This window comes from Hylobates moloch, unplaced genomic scaffold (assembly GCF_009828535.3).
Source record: "Hylobates moloch isolate HMO894 unplaced genomic scaffold, HMol_V3 SCAFFOLD_8, whole genome shotgun sequence".
In the NCBI taxonomy this organism is placed as follows: Eukaryota; Metazoa; Chordata; class Mammalia; order Primates; family Hylobatidae; genus Hylobates; species Hylobates moloch.
This window is the reverse complement of record NW_026652283.1, coordinates 107,633,504-107,656,779: the sequence shown is the minus strand read 5'-3', so window position 1 is coordinate 107,656,779 and position 23,276 is coordinate 107,633,504. Positions and strand designations below refer to the sequence as shown.

At 38.7% G+C, this 23,276-nt stretch overlaps 1 protein-coding gene across 5 annotated transcripts in view; it reads right to left on the bottom strand.

Annotated features, from left to right (window-relative positions):
* The window catches only part of ZNF385D (zinc finger protein 385D), a 971,783-nt gene that overhangs the window by 329,257 nt on the left and 619,250 nt on the right, over positions 1–23,276 (bottom strand). The window contains exon 1 of one of the 5 annotated variants that reach the window (XM_032162306.2): positions 13,885–15,150. The exons of 3 other annotated variants lie outside the window; for them this stretch is intronic. In XM_032162306.2, coding sequence (XP_032018197.1) covers positions 13,885–13,906 — 22 coding nt within the window. In that variant the 5' untranslated portion in view covers positions 13,907–15,150. Of the gene's footprint in view, positions 1–13,044; positions 13,852–13,884; positions 15,151–23,276 lie in introns of those variants that run through there. One more of the 5 variants, XM_032162307.2, reaches the window with a different exon arrangement.

Sequence of the window (23,276 nt, the reverse complement as noted above, 5' to 3'; positions counted from 1 at the left end):
TTAGTAGAAACGGAGTTTCACCATGTTGGCCAGGCTGGTCTTGAACACCTGACCTCAAGCGATCCACCTGCCTTGGCCTCCTAAAGTACTGGGACAGCAATCCTACTTCTGTAGATAGATACATGTGTCCATGTGACAAAGAATTATTATGCACTATGATAGTCATTGTTTTTACTAGTAAAATAATAGAAATAACTTATTTTTTAAAGGCCAGCAAAATAAATCATTAGATACCATGTAGCCTTAAAATAAAAAGAATGAGAATCAGTATACAACACATAAAACAATATGCAAAACAAGGTACACAGGAAACTTCCATTATATATATAAACAAGAGGGGGATATATATATATATATATATAAATATATATATGCACATAAGATATATATATTACATATTTTACATATACATTATATTTTATAATGTATAAATTTTATAACGTATAATTATATATATTATATATTATATATATATATATACACATACACACACACACACACACATACATATATACACACACTCCCTTCCATAGAATTTAGTCTCTCAAATACAACAAAATGCACCCATGGTGGTTGGGGGGGATTTAGTTTTCACTATTTATACTTTTATAATACTCCATTTAAAAACTATACATGTATTACTTTTTCAAAAAGTACAAAAATATTCTACTGAACATATTCAAAGAGTACATGTTCTCTCTCAGTTCCTGGTGTTCCAAGGGTCTAAAAGATGTTAGGATTATTATCTGATAAGAAGGATCACTGCACATGTGGCACACTGCCTGATGTACCCAGGAAGAAGGGAGCAAGAAAGAAGACTGTTGTTCCATTTGGAAGAGTATCGTTCTTCTATCAGGCACACAGTCACACAGGTACAGGCCATAGCACATCTCCTAGCTCATAGCACTCATGTAAAAATAGACGGCCATCACTGTGATTAGCATTATGTGTAAGTCACAATTTTGGAGAATTACAGGGGTTGGTGCTGTATGTTCCATCAACAGGATTTTATATCTCCTGCCCTGTGCAGACTTTCTGAAAAGGACCTGGAATCTTTCCCTGATCTCAGCCTCAGGCCCCACCTGCCAGGTGGCTGCTTGGCTTGTACACTGTGAACAGTTTTGTTTGTGCATTGCTTCTCTTGTTAGTTTGTTGCCTTCTTCAAAAAACTGCTGCTCTATTTGAATGGTGAGAAAACGCTCCTAGATTTGAGTTGTCAGAGACTGGAATTCACTCAAGGTCACATAGAAAGTTGTGGTGAGGATGTGTGTGTTATGTAGCCAGACATCTTGGGTATGACCTGACTTGGCCACTGATTTTAGTCTCATTTTAATCTCACTGTACCTTGGTTTTCGCATCTAAAAACAGGAATACTGATAATTCTTCCATAACAGGGCTGTTGTGAAAACTGCTTGGTTTGCCATACTTACAAAAGTGGCTGTCAGGGACTAAGCACTTACTAAATCTTAGCTATTATTAGTAAGTTACAGCTCTGCCTTGTGAAGTGGGGTGAGTTGCCATTATTATCTCAACCGATTCGAAAGCTGAGGCTCAGGACAATTCACCCAAATTCACAACCCTATCTCAGGACCTGGGTTTTAATGTTTAATTTGAGTATTAATAAGAGCCAAATATGAACATTTACTAATTACTTGGCCTCTATTTTTCTATCCATGAAGTGAAGACTTTTGGCCCCTTATGTTTAATCCCCTTTCAGAAGGCTATAACTACAGTAAGCAGTGCTGAAAATAGAGACAAAAATCTCCCCATTTTACCTCTAAAATGGAAATAAACAAAAGCGTGATTATGTTGGGTCCTTTCTGCAACTGCGTTTTATACTTAAAGAAAGCAAGAGTAGCTTCTGCTTTGTTGTTCATTTGTTTTCTTGTTTAAAATACTAGTCAGCAGCAGTTAAGGCCGAGTAACCTCTATTGTGGAATAATCGACTGCTTGTAGCTTCCCCACTTACGAGTGATAACAGATAAACAAAAGTGCACTTTGCTTCCCAACTAATCATCACATATCTAGCCGACTAAATGCTCTGAGAAGTGTATGGCATTTGACAGGAGGTGAGGGAATTGGCTTTCCTGGGTAGTGACTGGCAAGCCTCATTCTCTCAACACCATCCAATTGAGCAAGAGAAAGTAGAGGTCTAAGTAGTAGACTCTAGTCACTAGTAGTAGTGACTAAGGTCACTACTGAAAAGTCACTTGCATCAGAGACAGATTCCCACAGCTTGCTATCATACTCCATAAACGTTTACGAATCCGATGTTCTCGTGCCAGGCTCTGTGCTAGGAAGTGCATGAGTTAAACGTTTTTCTCTTTTTCTCTCCACGGACATTTCTAGCGGAAGCGGCGGTGTAGGAGCTGCCTTGTCTGTGTGTGTTGTTTTAAGGATATTGATTGTTAACACAATGACGGGTCAGGAGATGGAAGGCACAGTCATTAGCTGCAGCCGCCCTCATAAGTTGTTACAGAGCTCAGAGAAACACTAATGGATAAACAAGGTCGACAGGAACATGAGGGGCCAGATCGGAATGTCCCAAGGTGGCAAAGTCTTAGCCAGGCCTTTCTTTCCCTAAGCAGCAAACAAAAAAACATTAGTATTGATGTTTGGGGTAGGCAAAGTGTACAATGAAGAATGACTTCATTCCAGCTTGCCCATCATAACAAGGGCAGGAGATGATTTAAAAGCTGCCCTCCTTGTACAGAGATGATGCAATAAAGATGATCCATGGTCACCTGCAATTGATCTTTGGGGTATTTCTTCTTCTTTTCAGTAATGGAAGGGGGTACCGAGTCAGGTCTAAAAACAGCAATAACCATTGTGAACATTTACTGAAAGTGAACCTTGTGACAGCATTTCCAGTGCTTTCCATATGCCATCTAATTTAATCCTTACAAATACTCTATTGAGTATCATTTATTATTCCTGCTTCACAGATTAAGAAACTGAGGCTCAAAGAGATCAAGTTGCTTGCCCAACTTCTCCCCACTCTTGACAGTTGAAGCTAAGGTTCAAATTCAGTCTACAGAAACCAGAGTGACCAGTTCATCCCAGTACACATGAAACTTTCTGTTTTGACACGGAAAGTCCAACATCCTGAAAATCCTCTAAGTTCCAGGCAACATGGAATCATTGGTCACTGTAATTGGAGCTCAAACCATGGACCATACGATGTCTTGTAGAATAGAAATAAGTATACTTAGGTTGGAAACTTAGACCTGATTTCCCACATGTGCACAAAGTGGTAGCTCATCTAACTGGTCTCTAAAGCCTGACTACTCAAAGTGTGATCAGTGGGTGGACCAGGAATATTTACCATCTGGGAGCCTGTCAGAAAGGCAGAATCTTAGGCCACATCTATGACCCACTGAATCAGGATCTATATTGTAATATAGTCTTCGGGTAATTTGTACAAACACTAAGTTTTGGGAAGCGAGATTTCAAAATCCTTTCCAGAATTATATTACCGTGATCCTCAATCAACTACTGTAATATGGACTTCTTTTGGGTACCAGCTCTATAAAGGATCCCAAGTAGAAAGGATGGGTTCTCAGCCATTAGGGATGTTCACTGTGGAAACCAGGGATGGGCAGCACAGGCAATGTGCAATCAGGCCCACACGTCATGCCATACACTGATTTCCATAAGAGGAGACAACGTGTTGTGGGGAAAGAACCCAGGCTTTGAACTCAGACTGACTTGGGCTGGAATCCTGACCCAGCCAACTGCTGCCCAGGTGACGTCAGGCAATCTGGACCTTCCTAGGGCCTCAGGATACTTTCTGTAAAATGGTTAAAATTTCCCATCTCAGTGGTTCTCAATTCTGGCTGTCCTTCATAATTAACTGAGGGGTATTAAATGAAAATGCAGATGCCTGGCTCCACCTTCAGAGAATTTGGTTATACTGGACCGTGACAGCACTTTGACATTAGTATCATTTCAGAGTTCCCCAGGTGATTCTTTTGTACAGCCAGGGTTCAGATCCACTGATGTTCCCCTTAAGGCTGGTGGTGAGGTGCCAATGGAATAACTCGTGGCAGCGCCTGGCACAGGCAGGCATTCAGCCCATATTCAATTCTTCTTCTGTGAGCAGTGGCCACATCACCTGTTATCACCTCTCAGCATCAGGGCTGTTCACAAAGGGAAGCTGAGAATTCTCAAAGGAAGCCAAGAGGTCCATAAAGCTCATGCCTTGAGCTTCTCACTACAGTATTTGTACTTACTGATTTAAAAGTAAGAAAAAAAACCAGATGGGTACCATAAACAAAGTGATTCACCAGGTTAGTATTTGGGATCCTACACAACTTTTCTTTTAAAGGAAAAAAACTAATCAATCTGCCTTCCAATTTACCTTTTAACTGATACGTTTTCCTTAGTATACAAATCCTAAGAATGCCCATAGACCTCTAAGCTATAGCCTGCCATTCCTCAGGGCAGCTAACTAAAACACGTGATGGTAACGGTGACTTCCATATCGTGCGCTGCAAGGGAAACACTTCCCAGCAGTTACTGTGGTGGTACCTCAAAACAAGAGCGTCATAAGTTGTAAATTGTCACAGGACTTTACAAGCAGATCTTGAGAGAAATCCTAATCATTCTATACAGGAAGGGCAGAATATTTTGCCTTGATTTTTTTTAATAGTAGGTCCATTCAGCTAAAGAAATCTGTCTGTCCAGCAACACATGGAGGAATAGATAAAAATCAATACCGAATTCCTCTTCAATTCCTAAGCAATTATTAATAAACTCTCTCAGTTTTCAATATGTCTATTCCCATTAGAGTCTTGCAGGGGAAAGAGTATGGGGCATGGAATCTCAGGGTTCCTGCCCTGCTCACTTTCTCTTCCTGTCTCTAAGTCTGAACTTTCCCATTGGTATAGAAAAATGACAAAGAATAGATTAGATGTGGCCTCTAAGGTAGATTTAAACCACAATACAAGAGGCTGTTTGATGAAGTAACCAAATGCTTCTTCCCTCAATGTCCTCCGAAATCTCTGCTGGAATGTTAAACTGCATAGCTGAACATTTATTTCCAAGTTGTTATTTTTCAAACTCCCTACTTGTTTTACTAATTCACTTGGCTTTTCACACCTTCATAACAAGGGCCATTTATACAGTGCTTTGCAGATTATAAAGTTTGTATTCAAATTTCATTACACTTCACTGTCAGACTTTTCAACCAATTATATTAAATACTGATGCAAAGAAAGATTCACTAATTTGTCCAAAGCCACGCTACCAGAAAGTGACAAAGTACACACTTGAACCAGGAGGATTGGTGAAGAGCTGCCAAAAGCTCTTGAACCATACTTCCTTTCCCTCTTAAGTGTATCTTCCCCAAGCAAACTCTTACTGATACTTGAGGTGGCTTTGCAGAAATACTCTCCCATTTAAATTGCTACTTATAGATCAGGGGCAAGATCTCTCTGCAGGTCTTTGGCCAGTTTGTCCTGAGATCTATTCTTGCTCTTCCTCTAAGCTACAAAGGTAGAGGCTAAAACCTGCAGGATACATTTCCCAGGCCACCTCAGTTGGCCTCGGCTCAGTTCTACCAATGAGAGGCAGAAGGCAATGGATTGGAGGGCAAGAGAAAGGGAGAAACCAGGGTATTTTTCTATCTCTCTCTGAGTGTAATGTGGGATGCCCGCTATCATTCCAGCTCCTGCCAGGAGGCCCTGGGCCCTGGCCTTCAGGATTCTATCTCTTGTGTTTCCATCTATAACTACCAGTTTCTTGCTGTTGCTACTCTATGAATTGTCTCACCATTCCCCATGTGGCTTTTCAGCTCTTCTATCACCTATATACCAAATTATCTACATTAAATTATTTCTATGTAATTTACTAAGCATGGTTCCTAGTTTGACCCCAACAGGCAAAATCACTCTTCTCAATTTTCATACATTTGTATATGAGTTGGAAAAAAAGAAATAAAGAATTAAGCTTAACTGTTTACTATGTACTTTCCAGTGCTAGGCACTTTTATGTGTATAGCATATTTTAGTCCTCCAGATAGAACCATGAGAAACATTATTATTATTCTCCTTTTACAAAGAAACAAAACTTCAAAAATGTGAGATGACTTTCCCAAGGACACAGCACTACTGAATGGAAGAGGTACAACTGGAAAGTAGGCCATTTTTCCTACTTATCAGTCATGGAACAAAGACTAGACTGGGAGTCCATCTTGAACAAATGGTAGAGATGGGGTCACTGTAAATATCAAAGAGTTTGTAGCACAGATAACTTGGAAATTTTTTTATAAGCATTGAGTTAAATAGTGAGACAGCAAAAACATACAGTATACAATTAATATAAGCTTTAATATCTATACTAAATATAGATACTAGAGGAACTGAGGCAGTAGAGAAAGCCTGGATCCTTCCTGCCTGAGGCCAACTGTCTTAATCTGTTCTGGCTGCCATGACAAAAAACCACAGACTGGAGGGCTTAAACAACTGACATTTATTTCTCACAGTTCTGGAGGCTGGGCAGTCCAAGATCAAGGTGTAGGCCTGGTTTGGTTTTGGTTAGGCTTTCTTCCTGGCTTGCAGCAGTTACGTTCTTGCTATAGCCTCAAATGGGGGAAAAGAAGAAGCTCTCACATCTTCCTTTTCTTTTAAGGACACTAATCCCATCCTGAGGGTTCCACCCGAATGGCTTCATCTAATCTTAATTACCTCCCACAGGCCGCACCTCCATACTATCGTATTAGGAATTAGGGCTTCAATTTATACATTTGGGAAAGGGAGACACAAACATTCAGTCCATAACACTGATGCATGCCTTCTAAGCAGAATTCATATTTTCTGACTATTAATGATTTGATGTAAAAAGACAAGGCAGAATAAAATTATAAATTATGTTCAGATTTCTGTTATGAATTGTGATTTCACAAACTCAAGTCAAAACACAAACACATATTGGATCCCAATTATTTGACTCATTTCTCTAGCTATTAGCTGGAGAATGTCTTCAAGTATTACTATTACAAACAATCTTCCATTCATAAAAATATCTCCCTACCCCCATTCTCCACTGTCAAGAGCACTGAAGTAAGTCTCAGAAGTACTGACGTAGAGTTTACACCTTAACAGTCACTAGCTTTGTGACCTTGAGAAAGTTGTTTCAGTCATCTGAGGCTCAAATTCCTCATCTAAAAATAGGAATAATTATATTTTGTCTACTTCCCACAATGGGTCATTTTGAAGATAAAAAAAGCAAAATGTTGACACATTTTGAAAAATAGAAATTGCTATACAAGTGTAAGGGATCATGTTTATGAAAGTACATTTACAATCATTATTGCATTTTTATCCTCAGAGCAATCTGCTACAACTACTTTCCCTCATCAGCAAAATGCATGAATATGAAAAAAGGTAAGTGTGAAGAGCAACTTTACTAAAGCCCTGCAAATTGTAGGCAAAATTATATTCATTTTCTTCTGCCATCATAAATGACAACCTTCAAAACTGGAGGCCTTCCTAAACATTTGCAGCTACTTGTGCATATAGGGTCTTTTATGCCCATCCCAGCCTGCTGGCAAGGGAATGCCAACATCTGGAGAAAATTCACTTAGGCAAAGTGAAGCTGAAAACTGAAATTGTGATCAGGTGAGTTGCTATAAACTATAATTTTGCTATCTTGTATAATTTTAAGTATTTTTCAGACATTTTTGTACATTGGCCTTAATATTCTTTAGAGTTAACACTGGCTTTACACTGCAGAGTCCTGTGAAATAAGCAACTGAAAACAGAAAATAAGATTATGGAATTTATTACATTTAATTTAAAATTTAATTTCTATAGCCTTGTCCTTACTACGACTTGGGTTTAAAAACAAAACAAAACAAAGAAAAAAACAGCTAGTGTTTCAGCAGCAAAAGAGATTGTTTCTCTTGTCAATGCCTGAGTACTAGCTTTCATAGGGAATATCAGCCTTAGGGAATGCATGGAGGAAGTGGATTCCCTTCCTCTCTGCTCTCCAAAACCCATTCAGTCTTGCACATCCAACACGTATTTCTAAGTGCCTGGCACTAAGAAGAGTGCTGAGGATATAGATTAAAAAACATTTATCCATTAAAAACTCTCAGCCTACCAACCCCATTCCTGCCCCCATAGCACCCATCTTCCTGTGGGGCAGACAGCATTTTCTACGAGCATCAATCCTGATACTGCTGCGGATTTCCTTTCTGACCTTGGCCAGGTTACTTTTCTTTTTCCTCTCAACTTACAGAAATGTGATATTACATGTGGGCAAAAAAAGAAAAAACTGAAAGATTGATAAGAAAGAAAAGAGATTCACTACATCCCAGCCAATGCCCAAATACGGGTTCATATGCATTTGAGGTTTTGAAATCAAGAGGGTTTCATGAAAATACCTTCCATTCGAAGGGCTGTGTAAACCTGGAGTTCATATTCAATCAGGGCTGACTTCCAGCTGCTTCATAACGATTTTAACGCTGCGACAGAGCAAAGCATCTTCCTATTTTCAATCCTAGCAATTTGGTTCAAGCATGATCTCAACCACTTTAAGCTTTGATATTTCTAGCCACCTCTTATGCTGTACTTTCTCTTAATGCCACCAATCATGTGTGAAATTCTGTTGCAAAACTAATCTTTGTGGGAAATGATATGTAATCGCTTCTTTAAAGAGAGACAGACAGAGAGAGAGAGGGCAGGGACTATGATCTTTGTTGTTTTTTGACATGTTTTTCCTAATGCAATACAAATGGAAACATCCCTTTCTCAAGGTCAAAGTAGAAACAGGTTTCTGCTTATACAAGCATCATGCTTTCTTAGGCAAGAAAAGCTTTGAAAATGATCTTTATGACTTGATTTTTAAAACCTCTATTGTATATAATGGTTGCTAAACTTGAAAGCCAGTTGTGCTTAAAAAATACTTTAATATCTATCTTATTAAGTCAGTACTTAATGTATTACATTTCAAGTGATGTGAAAATATCCAGGAATACATAAATGCTATGAATGAAGCATAATATTAAGTATCTATGTAACAAGGAACTATTTGACATTCCAGTATTAAACACACACACACCAATCGACACATCTTGTCTTATCAAGGGAGTGTTCAGTCAAAAGCAGCTGTGACCAAATCTTCTGGAATGGAAGTCAGAAACCACTAATTTAAATTTTTCATTTGTTTTTTGGAACAGTTATGTCATCCACGAAAGCGTAACTTTGCAAGTCATCATTAGCTCATGAATTTTGGAACTTATCCCTTAAATAAGCATATCTCATTTCCATATAATTACAACAAATATGGAGGTCCTTTAAAAAATTAGCTTAAAATTTAAGGATGTGATAAGGAATCCATGTTACTGGCATGTTGACCAAATCTGGAATCTGGCTTTTAAAATAAGAACTTCATATGAAATTAAAAAGAGAATAGTCTTGAGGAAGAAATCTTTATGGCTTTTAAAGTCATCTTAGATTTCAGGTTCTTATGCATGACGCTTTCTGATAGTATTCACCTGTTACACTCTCCAGCCCTGTTTTGTAGTAATTTATTGCATGTAATTTAGATGTATTTGTAATAAGACATAATGGTCAGGACTTCACGCTTTAAAAGGGGGACTTTAGACATAGAAGTTCCTTCCTGAATTATTCTCACCCCTATCAGCTTCGGGAAGATAGAAACACTGGCTGAGCGTTTAGAAATAGTCAAGTGGACCTAATTCCCCATAACAGATCACTCAGCACAAACTAATTAGAAGGAGTTAAATGTTTCCACTGAAACCACTAGAAAAGAAGAATGTTTTTCTCTGCTGCCTGCTGCTTTCTGATCATTTCCTGCCTCATAACCTTGCCATTTAAATGTTTTTCTAACACACTAGTTTGGAGGTGAACTTGATGGTCCAGCTACAACCAAAAGTGTAAGTGCTGACTTGAGAATGTTCTAAACATCCCAGGGGAAAACAAAAGTCCTTCCTAAGACAATGTGCAAATGCGTCTATTATAGGCAGGGGAATAGGTTCTGTCCTAGAATTTTCCTACTAGTTTTTTTTTTTTTTTTTTTTAGCTGTTGTGTTAAAAGCTTCCTCAGTGAGGTTTTCTGTTTGTTTGTTTGTTTGTTTGTTTTTTAATAGGCATGCCACCAAATGTTTTTCCTATTTTCCTTAGGTATTTTACTGAAGAGAGTTGATCCACAACTAACACCAAGGCGAACTTGAATGATTCATTCACACTTTCTAAATTTTGCCTGCCCTTTTCTCTAGGTTTAATTAATATGACATTAATAGGAACATTTAGGGAGAGCTTTAATATTTGCCTCTTAGTTCTGTTTAAGGTGTATCATTTCATTTTTTTAGGAGTATTCTCATGGGGGCAAGCCCCAGATCCTTCTTGGTTATAAGCTTACCACAGTCTCTACCTGCTTGACTCAGAACTGAAAGCTTACTGATATGCAGCCACACAGGATTTCTTCAGTACAATCAGCCTCCCATTTTCTCTCCTGATGGCAAAGGGTGAGACATGGCATCTCTCTGGCCAACCATGGGGAATCTGTGTTGTTTGACATGACCACTGGCAACGACTCACCTATCCAGCAGTGGAGAAATGTGTCAGTCCAGATGGGAAGGGGGAGACAATTCAAACATACGGTGCTTAGAGCTGGAGACAGTGCACAGTTACAACCTTCTGTCAGGCGCTGAGCAACTGCCGGGGTGCACTCAAGCAAATAACCTGCCCTTCATACCAGCACAGTCCTCTTAACCAAACTGTAACTGGGCAGCTCAGTCCATTGTACTGACAACCACCCACAGCCTCTCTTCCTTAATCTAGGGAGAAGTATCCCAGCTGCCTTGCTTTTATTTCTGGATAAATTATTAATGGCTATTCGTCTTTGGCACATGTAATTTTTAACTATCTAAAATATTGATGGGGGTGGGAGGGTAAATTCATAAGTATTTATTGTTTTCCTTTGCTTTTACAGTAAATCCCACTCAGGTTGCTGACTGAGATTTTCCCTGCTTCCTTCTACCACGCGAACCTTATATTTAACTCCAAATGGTGAATGCAAGATCCAAGATCGATAGAATAAGTAACAAAAGTATCCACAGTGACTGAACAGCAAACTCTTAAATCACAGCACAGGAAGTACAAATGAACTATTATTGAAAACACTGCACTGAAATCTCAATAGGAGATAAGAGTGAGGCTTAAGTCATTAGAAAGCTCTATTAGTCTGGTAAGTCTGAGACAGCACACTCCAAACATGAGCTGTTCTTGAGATCTGAAAATATTACATATTCCACCAACTTGCACACACACAACTGACTCCAGCTAAGCAAGGGCAGGGTCCAGTTGTCCAGTCCCAGGGGAAGGAGGAATGAATTGAAGCAGATAGGCTGGGCCAGGCTATTCAGGTAGTGATTCTTCAGCTATATTTGAAGGGGTGGGGGGTGGGTGGCAACACTGACAAATCAGATGATTTATAAAGGAAGTAAATATCCCACTTTCATATCAATTCACCCCGTACCATAGCATCACCGTGTTCTTCATCACGCTCTGCTGGGGACACAAAGAAAGGACTTCTGACATCTCCATCCCATTCTCACAAATCACCAGAAAAGCCTAAGAATGCAGCATTGCTTTCCCTTTGTCCTGTTCTCCCTGACTTGATAAACCATTTGCAGTTGAAAAATGAAGAAGAAAGTAATGGCTAACCAATCTGCAAAGTGGAAGCATTGTTCTGAAGAATTACCTGAAATCGCTACAATTGTGAACACACACCCACATTAAGATACATACACATGTACACATATATGTGTGTACGTACATACATACATATACACATACATAGTCTTCAGCATTTTCAAACACTAGGATGCTATTGAATTTGAACATGCCTGAAGGGTACTGCTCAATTCTTTTTGCCCTCGCTCTTGTACCACACATTTTTTTTTAGAGACAGGTGGGCTCCCAAAGTAGTGGATATCTAACAGCTTGAATGAGAAGCTGCATAGCATAACCTGAAAGAAACAGCATTCCTGAATACATAGGATTTCCTCTGGGAACAGAAAAACATTTCTTATACCAAAATTATGGTAAGACAATGTTCAAGACACAGAGGGCAACTTTAGCCTTGCCTTTCAAAGAGTAGAGTTTCATCTGAAGTAAGTAGGACATCACATTTCAATTCGTACTATTAAAAACTTGCATTACACAATGAAACTGATTACCCTATGAATCACTCTGCTTTACAAGAGGCTGAACTAGCATACAGTTAATAACATGAGCTAGCCCAGTGAACATTTCTCCAGTAGTCACACGATAATCCAGTGCAGCATGGATGGCCTTTGACCAGTACTTTTAGACTCTATTGCTATTCTAATTGGCCCTACTTCCTCATGACAATCATATAAGGAATTGTTGCAAGAGGATGAAAATATAAACTAAAATTATAATCTGTTTCATCATCCTTCAGTATCATTACTGATGCTGAAATTGTATTTTGTCCAAAAGACCTATTATCTTTACAAGCTTTTCCATTTATGAAAATACATGCATGATAAACTCTATTAGTGGCCAATAAACAAGCTTACCACCTCCGTTACTACCCACTGGAAAGAGATGGTTTTTAACCACAGATTCTGCTTAAATTTGGCAATGCAATAAATTTGTTTCCTCCAAATCATTTTCAGTTATTTTAAGACTTCTTTTCTAATATGATACAAATTATAGGCAAATCAAAACTGTCAAGACAACTAAAGGCATTTCGCTTTTGGAACTTAGGTTCCTTCCACACTCCCTCAAATGTCTCAAAGGCTAAAGGAAACAAAACAGAGCAAATAGTACATACAGAAATAAATGTCCAACAAACTAATAGTGCCCCAACCTAAGTTTATCTAAATACCTCTTTAATCTGAAAGAAGACACTAGATTTAATATTTAAAGCAAACCAAGAAATCGGAGCATTTGCATCTTGGATACATTTCCTAGCCCCTCTCCAGTTGCTCTATCAAACCTTTTAATATCACATAGATGCCCTTAAATGATGATGCCAGATGGGACTTACAGAAGGAAAGCATAACTTCAGAGAGGAGGAACAAATATTCAGTCCTTATCTTTGACTTCTTCTTATTCAGTGAAGGGGCTTGCCTCCTGTACTAGCAGTAAGTTGCGGCGTTAGAGTGCAAATGCACAGCTCCAAGCCCACTTCCAGTGCTCAACTGATAGCTCAGATCCAAGCCTCTACATGCTTTCTGGAAATGCAGGCAGCTCAACTGAAAACCTAACTGAGGTTTCTACCGTGGCACAAAACTTAACTGCACAAATATTTGACAGCTCCGAGACCTCTAAAGGTTTCAAATAATATGCATTTTGTGCTAGGCTGCTCCTAGCTAGACAGAGCATTGAGATGATAGAGAGAAGTGTTCTCAGCTGTTCAACCACACTGCTCACTGGAGAATGTTTTCCTTTTCCGCCTCAGAACAAGAAAAACCAGCAAATGCTTAATGAAATGCTCATATTGACTAAGCTTTCACAGCATCAATAGTATAGGAACTTTGTTTCACATTCCATTAAGTTAGCTCATGACTTCCCACGCTGCACTATTTCTCCTTCACCTAGCTAAAACAGCCAACTTCATTCGGGCAAATCAAGGCAAAGTTTATCCCCCTCCACACGTCCCTGTCTCTTTTCTTTTCCAACTTAAACTCATCCATGGCTAAATTAACAGCCCCAACTGTGGCATAAAGGAAGCTCTGAAAGCTGCCTCGGCTTGGTCCTCCAGTTGCCAACTGGAGGTAGGTTTAATGTAATATATTCTTGGTGCTTAAATAATTTTTTAAGGGCTTGTCTGCATTGATGAAGAGCCGGACACCCCCAGAATTACATCATCAGAGTGAATACTCACCAAAATACATTATGTTTCTCATTAATCAGACAGCTGGAATCCCACCGCGGTGTCTTCAGCATCAGCTCTCACCCAAGGCTGGCATGCAGAGCAGAGCCGTTTCATGCTACATTCGGTGGAAATGTCCCCGGCGTGGAGAGCAGTGAGCCCCGAGAGCGTGCCTCCTCCGCGGGATGAGCGCCTTGCAGGCTGCCTTTCCAGGGCTAAGATCCCCGGCGGCTGGAGAGTGCGCTCGGGCTGCCTGCTGCACTGCCCATCCTTACTGTAATCCGACTCCTCCTTGCGATGTCCTTGCCGCGCCTGTGACATCAGGACTGAGAGTACTACAAACAGACCCCTCCACCCCACCCCACCCCACCCTGGGTTAGCAGCCGCTCCATGAGGTGCTCCGATCGCCTGCCTGGACCAACCATGGCTCTCGTGAAGCTTTGACGAGCCCAGAGACTTGGGAAGGGGCGGAGTGAGGGGCGCGGGAGGCTCTCTTAAAGCGAGAAGGGTCTCGGGATCCACACAGGAACACACAGGAGAAATTCACCACTGTGCAGGAGGGACGTGGTTAAGGCGAGTTCTGCCATTAACGTGTAATTAGACAACACTTTTACCCCGCCCCTCCTATGAATGCCACCATTCTCTCCAAAATTTAACCTCCTCTACCAAGTTAAAACGGCAATACGAAGAGGGATGGTGCCGTGCTTGCGTTCTCTTTGCTGTGGGCTTGAGGGTTTGTTATTTTTTGTGATGTTTATATATAAGAGGAATAAAAGGAACGCCAGGGACCATTGCTAGGGTAATAGAGGTTTACACTTAGAAGTGATCAGATCCCAGAAAGCTAGTACTTGGTGAAGTGTAATTTTTTATTTCTTGAGTGTTCCCTGAGCTATGTTGATAGAAAGATGTAAAGAAAAATAACTGGTGATAAAAGTCACCTCTCAGTTGCCCAGGACCAAATTTGCTGCCTCCCTTAGTAGGTAGGTAGAAAGCATACTGAGGCTGAAATGATCTTTGACCTCCTGAAACGGAGAGACGATTAGCCTGAAAGGCAACCAACATCGTGTCATAGTTAAAGTCCAGTCACCAATATAATATAGCCACACACACACCCACCTACCAACACCCACACACACACACACACTACACTCCCACTAAATTCGAGATGAACGGTCAAGAAATAGCAAAGCCTCTGGCTCCTCCAATGGTATAATGAATTGCAGTCCTTATCTTACATAGAAAAGGATATTAGAAAGAAATCCCTGAAAGCTGTGCTGATTAATACTTAAATGCACAGCATGGAAAAAATAAACTCATACAGCAAGTTCCGTTTCCTAAGGACTCATCACTTTGGGAACCAATTTAAGTACTGGAACATTTGAACTTATAAATTTCTATAAAAATTTATGAAATTAAGAACCAAATATAAACAAAGAACTGTAGTCTATGGAAGAATGCAACTGATATATTTTTAATCTGGGCTTTTATAAAACTATGATAGCAAATATTTCTACATTTTGATATTAAAATATTCTATAGCATTTCCTTACACAATTCTATATCTCTTGGTGGATTTAATGTGTATAGAAACTAGGGGGCTGAAGCTCACAATAACAGCTTTCTGTGTAATCTTGCATAAAAGCTTAACTCTGTATTCTACCTCTGTGAAAAGAGTGCAGTGAAAAATATCCTCTCTCACACTAGATTATAAAGAATTTGGTGTGTGAAAATAGGTAAGCAAATATAAATCAGAAACATCACAGTGAATCTTAAGATAAATCTAGTGCTGTTCTTTTAGAAATACTCTTAATATAAAGCAACCAGAGGAAAATTTACATAGTAAAGTATATTAACTTTTTTACTCCCTTTTAAAAATTAAAATAAAAACAATATTACAGGAAAGTATTGAAGAAAATGCGCAAATGTTTTTTCCTTTTGGACAAATGGAAATTGTCCAAAAGTACAATTAATAGGTCTTCCCTCAGGCGAAAGAACCATCTGTGGTAGAGCTTATTCATGAAGCCTGTAAGCTGCCTTGACCTCCTACATGTGCTAGGGGGCACTGTAGTTTAATAATATTAGTGCTTTGGGTCCATTTGAGTTCCTGCAGTTGGAAGATGCAAGCTTTGAGAGTTGAGTTTCAAATAGGAGATTTGAAACATTAAAGGACTACCTTAATCATTAATAACGCCCTTGCATTTGCATGACATTTTACAGTTAAAAAGGCACTTTCACATGTCATCTTTATTACTAACAAATTGAGATATAGAAAGGTGGATATTACAGATGTCACAAATGAAGAACCTGAGGTTCAGATGTTAAGCAGCATTCTCAATGATGTGATGAGTAAGAAACAGTTGTCTTACAATTTGTTTGTTGAATTTATATTACAGTTCTCCAACAGGTTTCCTTCTTCAAATACATGTGCTATTTATAATGGCCCAGGTCAAAGTCACCCCCAATAAAACAATGTCACTGCATGTTCTAGAAACAAATATATCTATATGGTCACAAATACATCAGCAGGGAGTATTTGGTAATAGAACATGCCAATCTTTGCGTGGTAGTATACCCCAAAAAACAGCAGGTAGCCTTTGAAAGAACATGGCATTCCAGAAGCAACTGAGTGTAGTATCTATACAATGTAATTCTGTTCAAACAGAAAAGGAAGATGCCCTTTTAAATTAAAGATATGTGCCCCTCTTCCCTGCAGTTGGGTCTTATCTGGAATGTAGAAGCCTAAGATACAAAGTTGTTTATCTCTGGATGGGAAACAAGTGACTTTTGTTTTAACTTTATACTTTTTCCTGTTTTATATAAAACTATTTTATTTCTTTATTTGTATACATTTATTTAAAAATGCAACTTTGGTTGTTGTTGTTATGTGTGTGTGTGTGTGTGTGTGTTTGCATTTTGTACTTTGACCAGCATCTCCCTAATACTCTCACCCTGAAGCTCTGGTAACCATTTTATTCCTGTTTCTATAGAGTTTGACCTTTTTACACTCCACACATAAGTGAAATCATTGGGTATTTGTTTTTATGTACCTGGCTTATTTCACTTAAGACAACAATGTCCTCCAGGTTTATCCATATTGTCACAAATGAGAGGATCTTCTTCTTTTAAAAGGTTGAATAGTATTCCATTATGTATATATGTGGCATTTTGTTATCCATTCATCCACTAGTGGACAACTTGCTTGATTCCTGTGAGTGATACTGCAATGAACATGGTAGTACACACATTTCTTCAACATACTATTTTTTAAATTTTGAAGCATAATAATATCCAAATGAAGCCACAGCTGATCTTGGCTAGACAGAGGATTGTGAACATGCCAGCTGTGCCTGAGAGATGCTTTCATATGTCATCTCAAGGGAGTGACTTAGCAGCTTCTAGGGAGGAATCCAGTTCACACCCTGACCTTTATCTGTCTCTAAGAATCTGTGAGAACCTAGGAGCTTCTGAAGGTGAATTAAGTCAGTTCATCTGGGGTCAGCTGTAGCACCAACCTGCTTGCCAGATAAAATTATACCCAGCACTATTAAAACAAAGGATGCCTTCAAACCACTTACATATTTTGTATTAAAATATCATGGTTGGGTGAAAATTTTTTCTGTGTTCCAAGATCTGGGTAGCTGCCTGCCTTGATTCCTCATCTCATTCAAATCTTGCTCAAAGGTTTATCAGTGTACTAATTCACTGTCGTTTTTTTCTAGTTTTAAACTGCCTTTGTCCCTCCCCTGACATTTCTTAACCTCCTTTCCTCCCTTATTTTTCTCCATGGCAACTATCATCATCTCACACACTATTTTAGACGTCTGTTTATTTTTGATTTCTCTTCACTGGAATATAATCTCAGTGAGGGCAGAGATTTTATCTGTTCAATGCTATATCTACAGTTCTTAGAAGGGTACCTGCTACTTGTCATTATACAATAAATATTTGTGAATGAGGGAATGAATGAATGAGCATCCTGAGTATAGCTGTATTGTGTGTAAGACATCATACTTTTCTATGTGCCTGAAGTCAGTTCTTTGAGGTTGATGGTGTTTTGTGCAAAGTGTTCACACAAATTGAATTTGTCCATGCTTAGCAGCAGCTGTTCTTAAATTCCATTCAGTACAGATGCCAGGTGGTACTGCAGGCCACAGTTGGTGAGCGTGTTTGTCCTTTCAAATTCTCATAGCTGCATGGAGCAGAGATTTAGATTTAGCATGAGTTAGCATAGCTCAGTTGTGTCTTCCATTGCCTTGCCCTTGGCTTTAGTTTAGTCCACATTTATCTTTTATCTATATTGTAGCAATAAAATTTTATCCAGTGTTCCTGATTTCAGACTTGCCCATGTCCAATTCATTCTCCATATTAGATCCATTATCATCTGTAAAAATGGTATGATCATGCCACTCCTTTGCTCAATATTCTTCACTGTTTCCGTGTTTTATCCACCAAGGTAGTTAAGGTCTTCAACAACCAGGTGCCTCTTCGCTTCTCCATTTGTAAATACTTTGTCCTTCACACTCTTCACTGTGTGAAACCTAAAGTATGGCTATAATTCACCTGCTCTCTCTACTGAAGCAATTTGTAATCAATCTTTGGGTGTCTGTTTAAATATTATGTCTTCTGAGAACATTTTTCCCACCAAAAGACTAAATGAGGTGTTGTATTTTTTTCACATAGCACACTGTACTAATTCCTACTCTAGCATTTAAACTTAGTGTGGGAATTTGCCTTTACTTGTATGTAGCCCAAATGAAAGAGGATGTTCTTTTTGACTCTATGACCTCATACAAATCCATCATGTAATGAACAAATTCATTATTTATCTATTAATTCATTCAACATTTTTGGATAAATTTAACATCTTATGAATGTCTATCATGTGCCAGGCATTATTCCAGGTGCTGGATGAAGAACACTGCAGAAAGTACAAAGGATAAATGGGGAATACAACTTATGAGTGCCAGGAAGAACAAGGCCAATATGCTAGAGTAGAGTGGATCTTAAAAAGCAAACTAAGAGTTGACTTCAAATAGGTAAGATGGAGCCAAATTCAGCAGAACTTTTTAGGCCATTAGAAATACTTTTACGTTTATTATGACTTACATGATATAACTTTGGAGCAACAAGATTTGACATGTTTTAACAAGTTCACTATGACCGATGTATGAAGAATTGACTAAAGGGAGCAAGGACAGATGTAAAGTGACCCGTTAGGAAGCCTTTGTAGTAATCCAGAAAAGAGAACATGGCTTGGACCAGGGAAGAAACAGTGGTGGTAGAAAGAGTGGCCAGATTCTCTACATGTACCAAAATGGGTCCACAGAATTTTCTGGTGGGTTAGATAAGCAATGTAAGATTTTTTTAAAGTAGTGGATTATTCACAATTTGAGGACTGGGCAAATGGAAGGACAGAATTTCTACTAATTCAGGAAAAAACTTTGAGAGAACTTGCTTTGGGGGAGGTGAGAAGGTGGTCAGGATAGGGGCATATTTGGTTTGACATTCCTATTATATCCAAGTAGAAACGTTTCATAGGAGTTTGGCTATATGGGTCTGGAGCTCAAAGGAGATGTTTGGGCTTCATATTTACATTTGGAAGTCATGATTTTATAAATGATAATAAAGTCCATGAGATCAGAAAGTGTCTTTTAGGAAGTATAGATTGAAAAAGGAGAAGAGGGTTAACACTAAACACTGAGCTGTGGGACATTATAAAAGCAAAAGCACAAGTATATGGGTAGTTAGTGATGAATATTTGTTGAAAGTACAATAACTTTTGAACGCATATATGTTGACATATGAATGACATATGCTGGAAGGCTATTTTAAGCCTGAGTTGGCCTATAGTATACCACTACTCAATGTCAAAACAGTTTGAAAATTACATAAATAAGTTGTCCACATGGAAACAAATACCTAATTCAATTTATCTGTGTAGTGTTTTAATCAGAATTTTTTAAGTTGTGTAGACACTGCTATAAACTCATAAATCAATTTTATGATCAAATTCTTACTTGATGTTTCCATACAAATTAAATGCCTGGGGTCATTGTGGAAAATTGCCTACAAGAAAAAACTACTAACATTGTGCTAAGAATAAAAATTCTAAAAATACCATAATATTCCGAAATTCTAGATTTCATTGACTTTGGAGACATATGATAAATTTCTCTCTCTTTTTTTTTTTCTTGAGATGGAGTCTCACTCTGTCACCCAGGCCACAGGCTGCAGCGGCGCAATCTTGGCTCACCACAACCTCTGCCTCCTGAGTTCAAGTGATACTTGTGCCTCAGCCTCACTACAGTCACAGCCTCAGCTGGGACTACAGGAGCATGCCACCATGCTGGGCTGACTTTTGTATTTTTGGTAGAGATAAGGGTTTCACCATGTTGGCCAGGCTGGGCTTCAATTCCTGACCTCAGATGATCTGACCGCCTTGGCATCCCAAAGTGCTGGGATTACAGGCGTGAGCCACCACACTCGGCCTAAATGTGTTATATATGTGACTCTTTCTAATCTGATAGACAGCTAATAGGAGCTTTTTAATGTATTTAGTAACCAGCATTGAGAGCCAGAAATCTTAACCTTGGAGGTGGCTGTGGAATAGCAATGTTTATTGACTCAAAAAAATAGTTGTTGAGCACTCCCGTGCCAAGTACTGTCCTAGGCGTTAAAGGTATATTAATGAAATTACAGAAACCTCTGTATACATGGAGCCTACATTCCAGAACTCTTTATATTTCAACATATACAGTAGGATTTGGAACCTCTTTCACCTTTATCTCATACAGAGGAAATGACCTAAAGCATCTTTTGACTCATTCATTCACTGGTTACAGTTTATTGCTTCTCTCTCCAACAACAGACTAGACATAAGGGCAGAGACATGTATATCATGTTCATGCTATAATCAATGCCTCAGACGGTATCTAAAACAAAGGAGACATGCCATATGTTGAATGAATAAATCTAGCGAAAATCTTCTACCTCTGGATGGTTCTTCCTACTGTTCCTACTGAGAATATAAAGTTATATCCTACCAAGAATGCCCTTTTCTATTCCCCTTTATTTGACTTACAAGTTTTATTCACTACCTAAATCTCAGATATTTTGTTTTCTAAGATACTTTCCCCAGGCTTATGTCAAATTCATGTGTTCCCTTAATGAGCTCCCAAACATTGTTTGTATAACCCAATTACAGTATTTATTAGATGGCATTTCAGCGATCTGTTAAGTCGTTGATATCCCTCCAGTAGAAAGAAGGCTCTTATGAGTTAAGGAAAATATTAGATGTTAATTCCTTGGCGGTTTTAACGTATCCTAGAACATAGCAGAAATGCATCCCATAGGCATTGCCTATGGGGTTAGTGATTGGAACATGCCATTAACATCAGATATTGCCTATGATTTAGGAAGCAGCAACTCTTGCTGTGGAAGGAGACAATGGTCAGAATTACATGTATTTAGGCTAAAGAGAGAAATCCCAAGTCTCTGAAGAAAATCCAGCTAGGAACCAGAGGGCCAGTCAACCATCAGGCAAGAGACACATCAGAAATTTTGTGGATGGAGCAGGTGAGGAAGCTAATATGGGAGCCGAAAAACAGAGCGTTCAGGTAGAAGGTGAGTCAGGGGAAATTAATCAAACCCCTAGCTACACTCTTAGAGGCTTTTGTTTGTACATTTGCCCTGATTAATTGATAGTCCTGATCCCCTTGCAATAAGAAGCGTTACATGCTTCCTTTCTGATGGTTCTCAGATTATCTCTCTCATGCCTCTCTTTTTCTTCTATTTTTTCCTTCACAAAGCCCTTCACAAAGTTGTGTATATTTTTACCTAGTTTTGTATGAGGCAGAGGCAGACACCGGCCTCTCACTTTAAATGTATGTGTAATAGACATTATAACCAAAAATAGGTGGACACCATGTCATAACCTTGGTAGTCCCAGACCACCTAGTATGGTGCCTCACTCATAGAAAGCCAAATCATTATAACCATCATCATCACTGGCAAAAAAAAAAAAAAAAAAAAAAAAAAAAAAGAAACAGTGGTGATGCTATTATAACAAGTCCTGAACTTGAATGTTCAAGTTACTTACCTCCCTGTTTTTCAAAGCACTTAGCATCTCAGTGGAGGAAATGAAGCATGTATCTAAAAATATAACTAAAAACAAAGGTAACATAAAGTACCAAATGAATACCCTGGGAGATGTGTATAAGGGTCTGGTAAAAGATGATATTATGAAGGGGTTCAGGCAATCCTGAGAAGCTACAAGTGGCGGAACTTAAGCCCTGTCTTTAATATTGACCTGGAATGATGTAATGCAGAAAGAGCTGACAAATGAACAAGAATGGCACTGTGAATGATGCGTCTGGGAAACCAAGGACAAATTATTATTAAAGGGTAAGTTTCTCAAAAGATCTTCAAGCAATGTAAGGTTGGAGAAGAAAACACAGATGCCATATTGGATGAGACACCCCATTCGAGGAAAATGGCTTAAATTTTATTTGACAGACAGTGCAGGAAGTGTTTGCTGAATGAATACATAAATGAACTTCAAAGTATTTCCAAGGACAGAAATATAATAATATGCCTCCAAAGACATTTGATGACACAATAACATGAGTTAATATATCTTGTGTAGCAGGCTGAAAGATCTTATACACTCCAGAGGTTTCCAATTTTTCTTAAAATAAAATTCATTTATGGTTCCCGGGCAGCTATTTCAGAATCAGCCCTCCCAGACCCAGACCCACCACAAATATGTTTGCAAACAAAATGAAAGAGGTAAACAGCATTATATTGAATTTCTTATTTTGCCTTTTAAAAAGAGATTCTTCAATGATAAATTGAGTGCAGCTCCAGTAAATGTGGATGCTTTAGGTCATGAACATTCCATTTTTATATCTACTGTGATAACAACTATATAGAGTGAGCAGAGAGACAGTGCAACTGTGCCCCAATGTTGCAAGAATTCATAAAATAATTGAAAGTGTTTCCAAGTGTGCATAATTCTGTGCCTCCAGTCAAATACAGTAGGTGGAAATTTGTTTGGCTTCCTCTGTCAAAATGTCTGAAATACATAAAGGAAGTGTGTAATGGGAAAACAAAATATTACAGTTTCAACATTCTTTTAATTATCTCTCAATCTCATCTTTACTATGCTCAAACATACTAATAATCCTGAAGGCTCATCTCTGATCCTTTTGGTGGATAAAATGACCGGATGCGATTTTTACCCTTGACTCAAAAGTGTCAGTTCTGGAAATCTGCAGTATTTGTCACCATGAATACCATTTAACTGCAGCGTTACCCAAAGGAACTCTGCACAGCTACACGTGAATACAACTGGAGGAACTTAATTAATCTTGCTGTCACTTCCATGATGCTTTTCATTAGTTTTG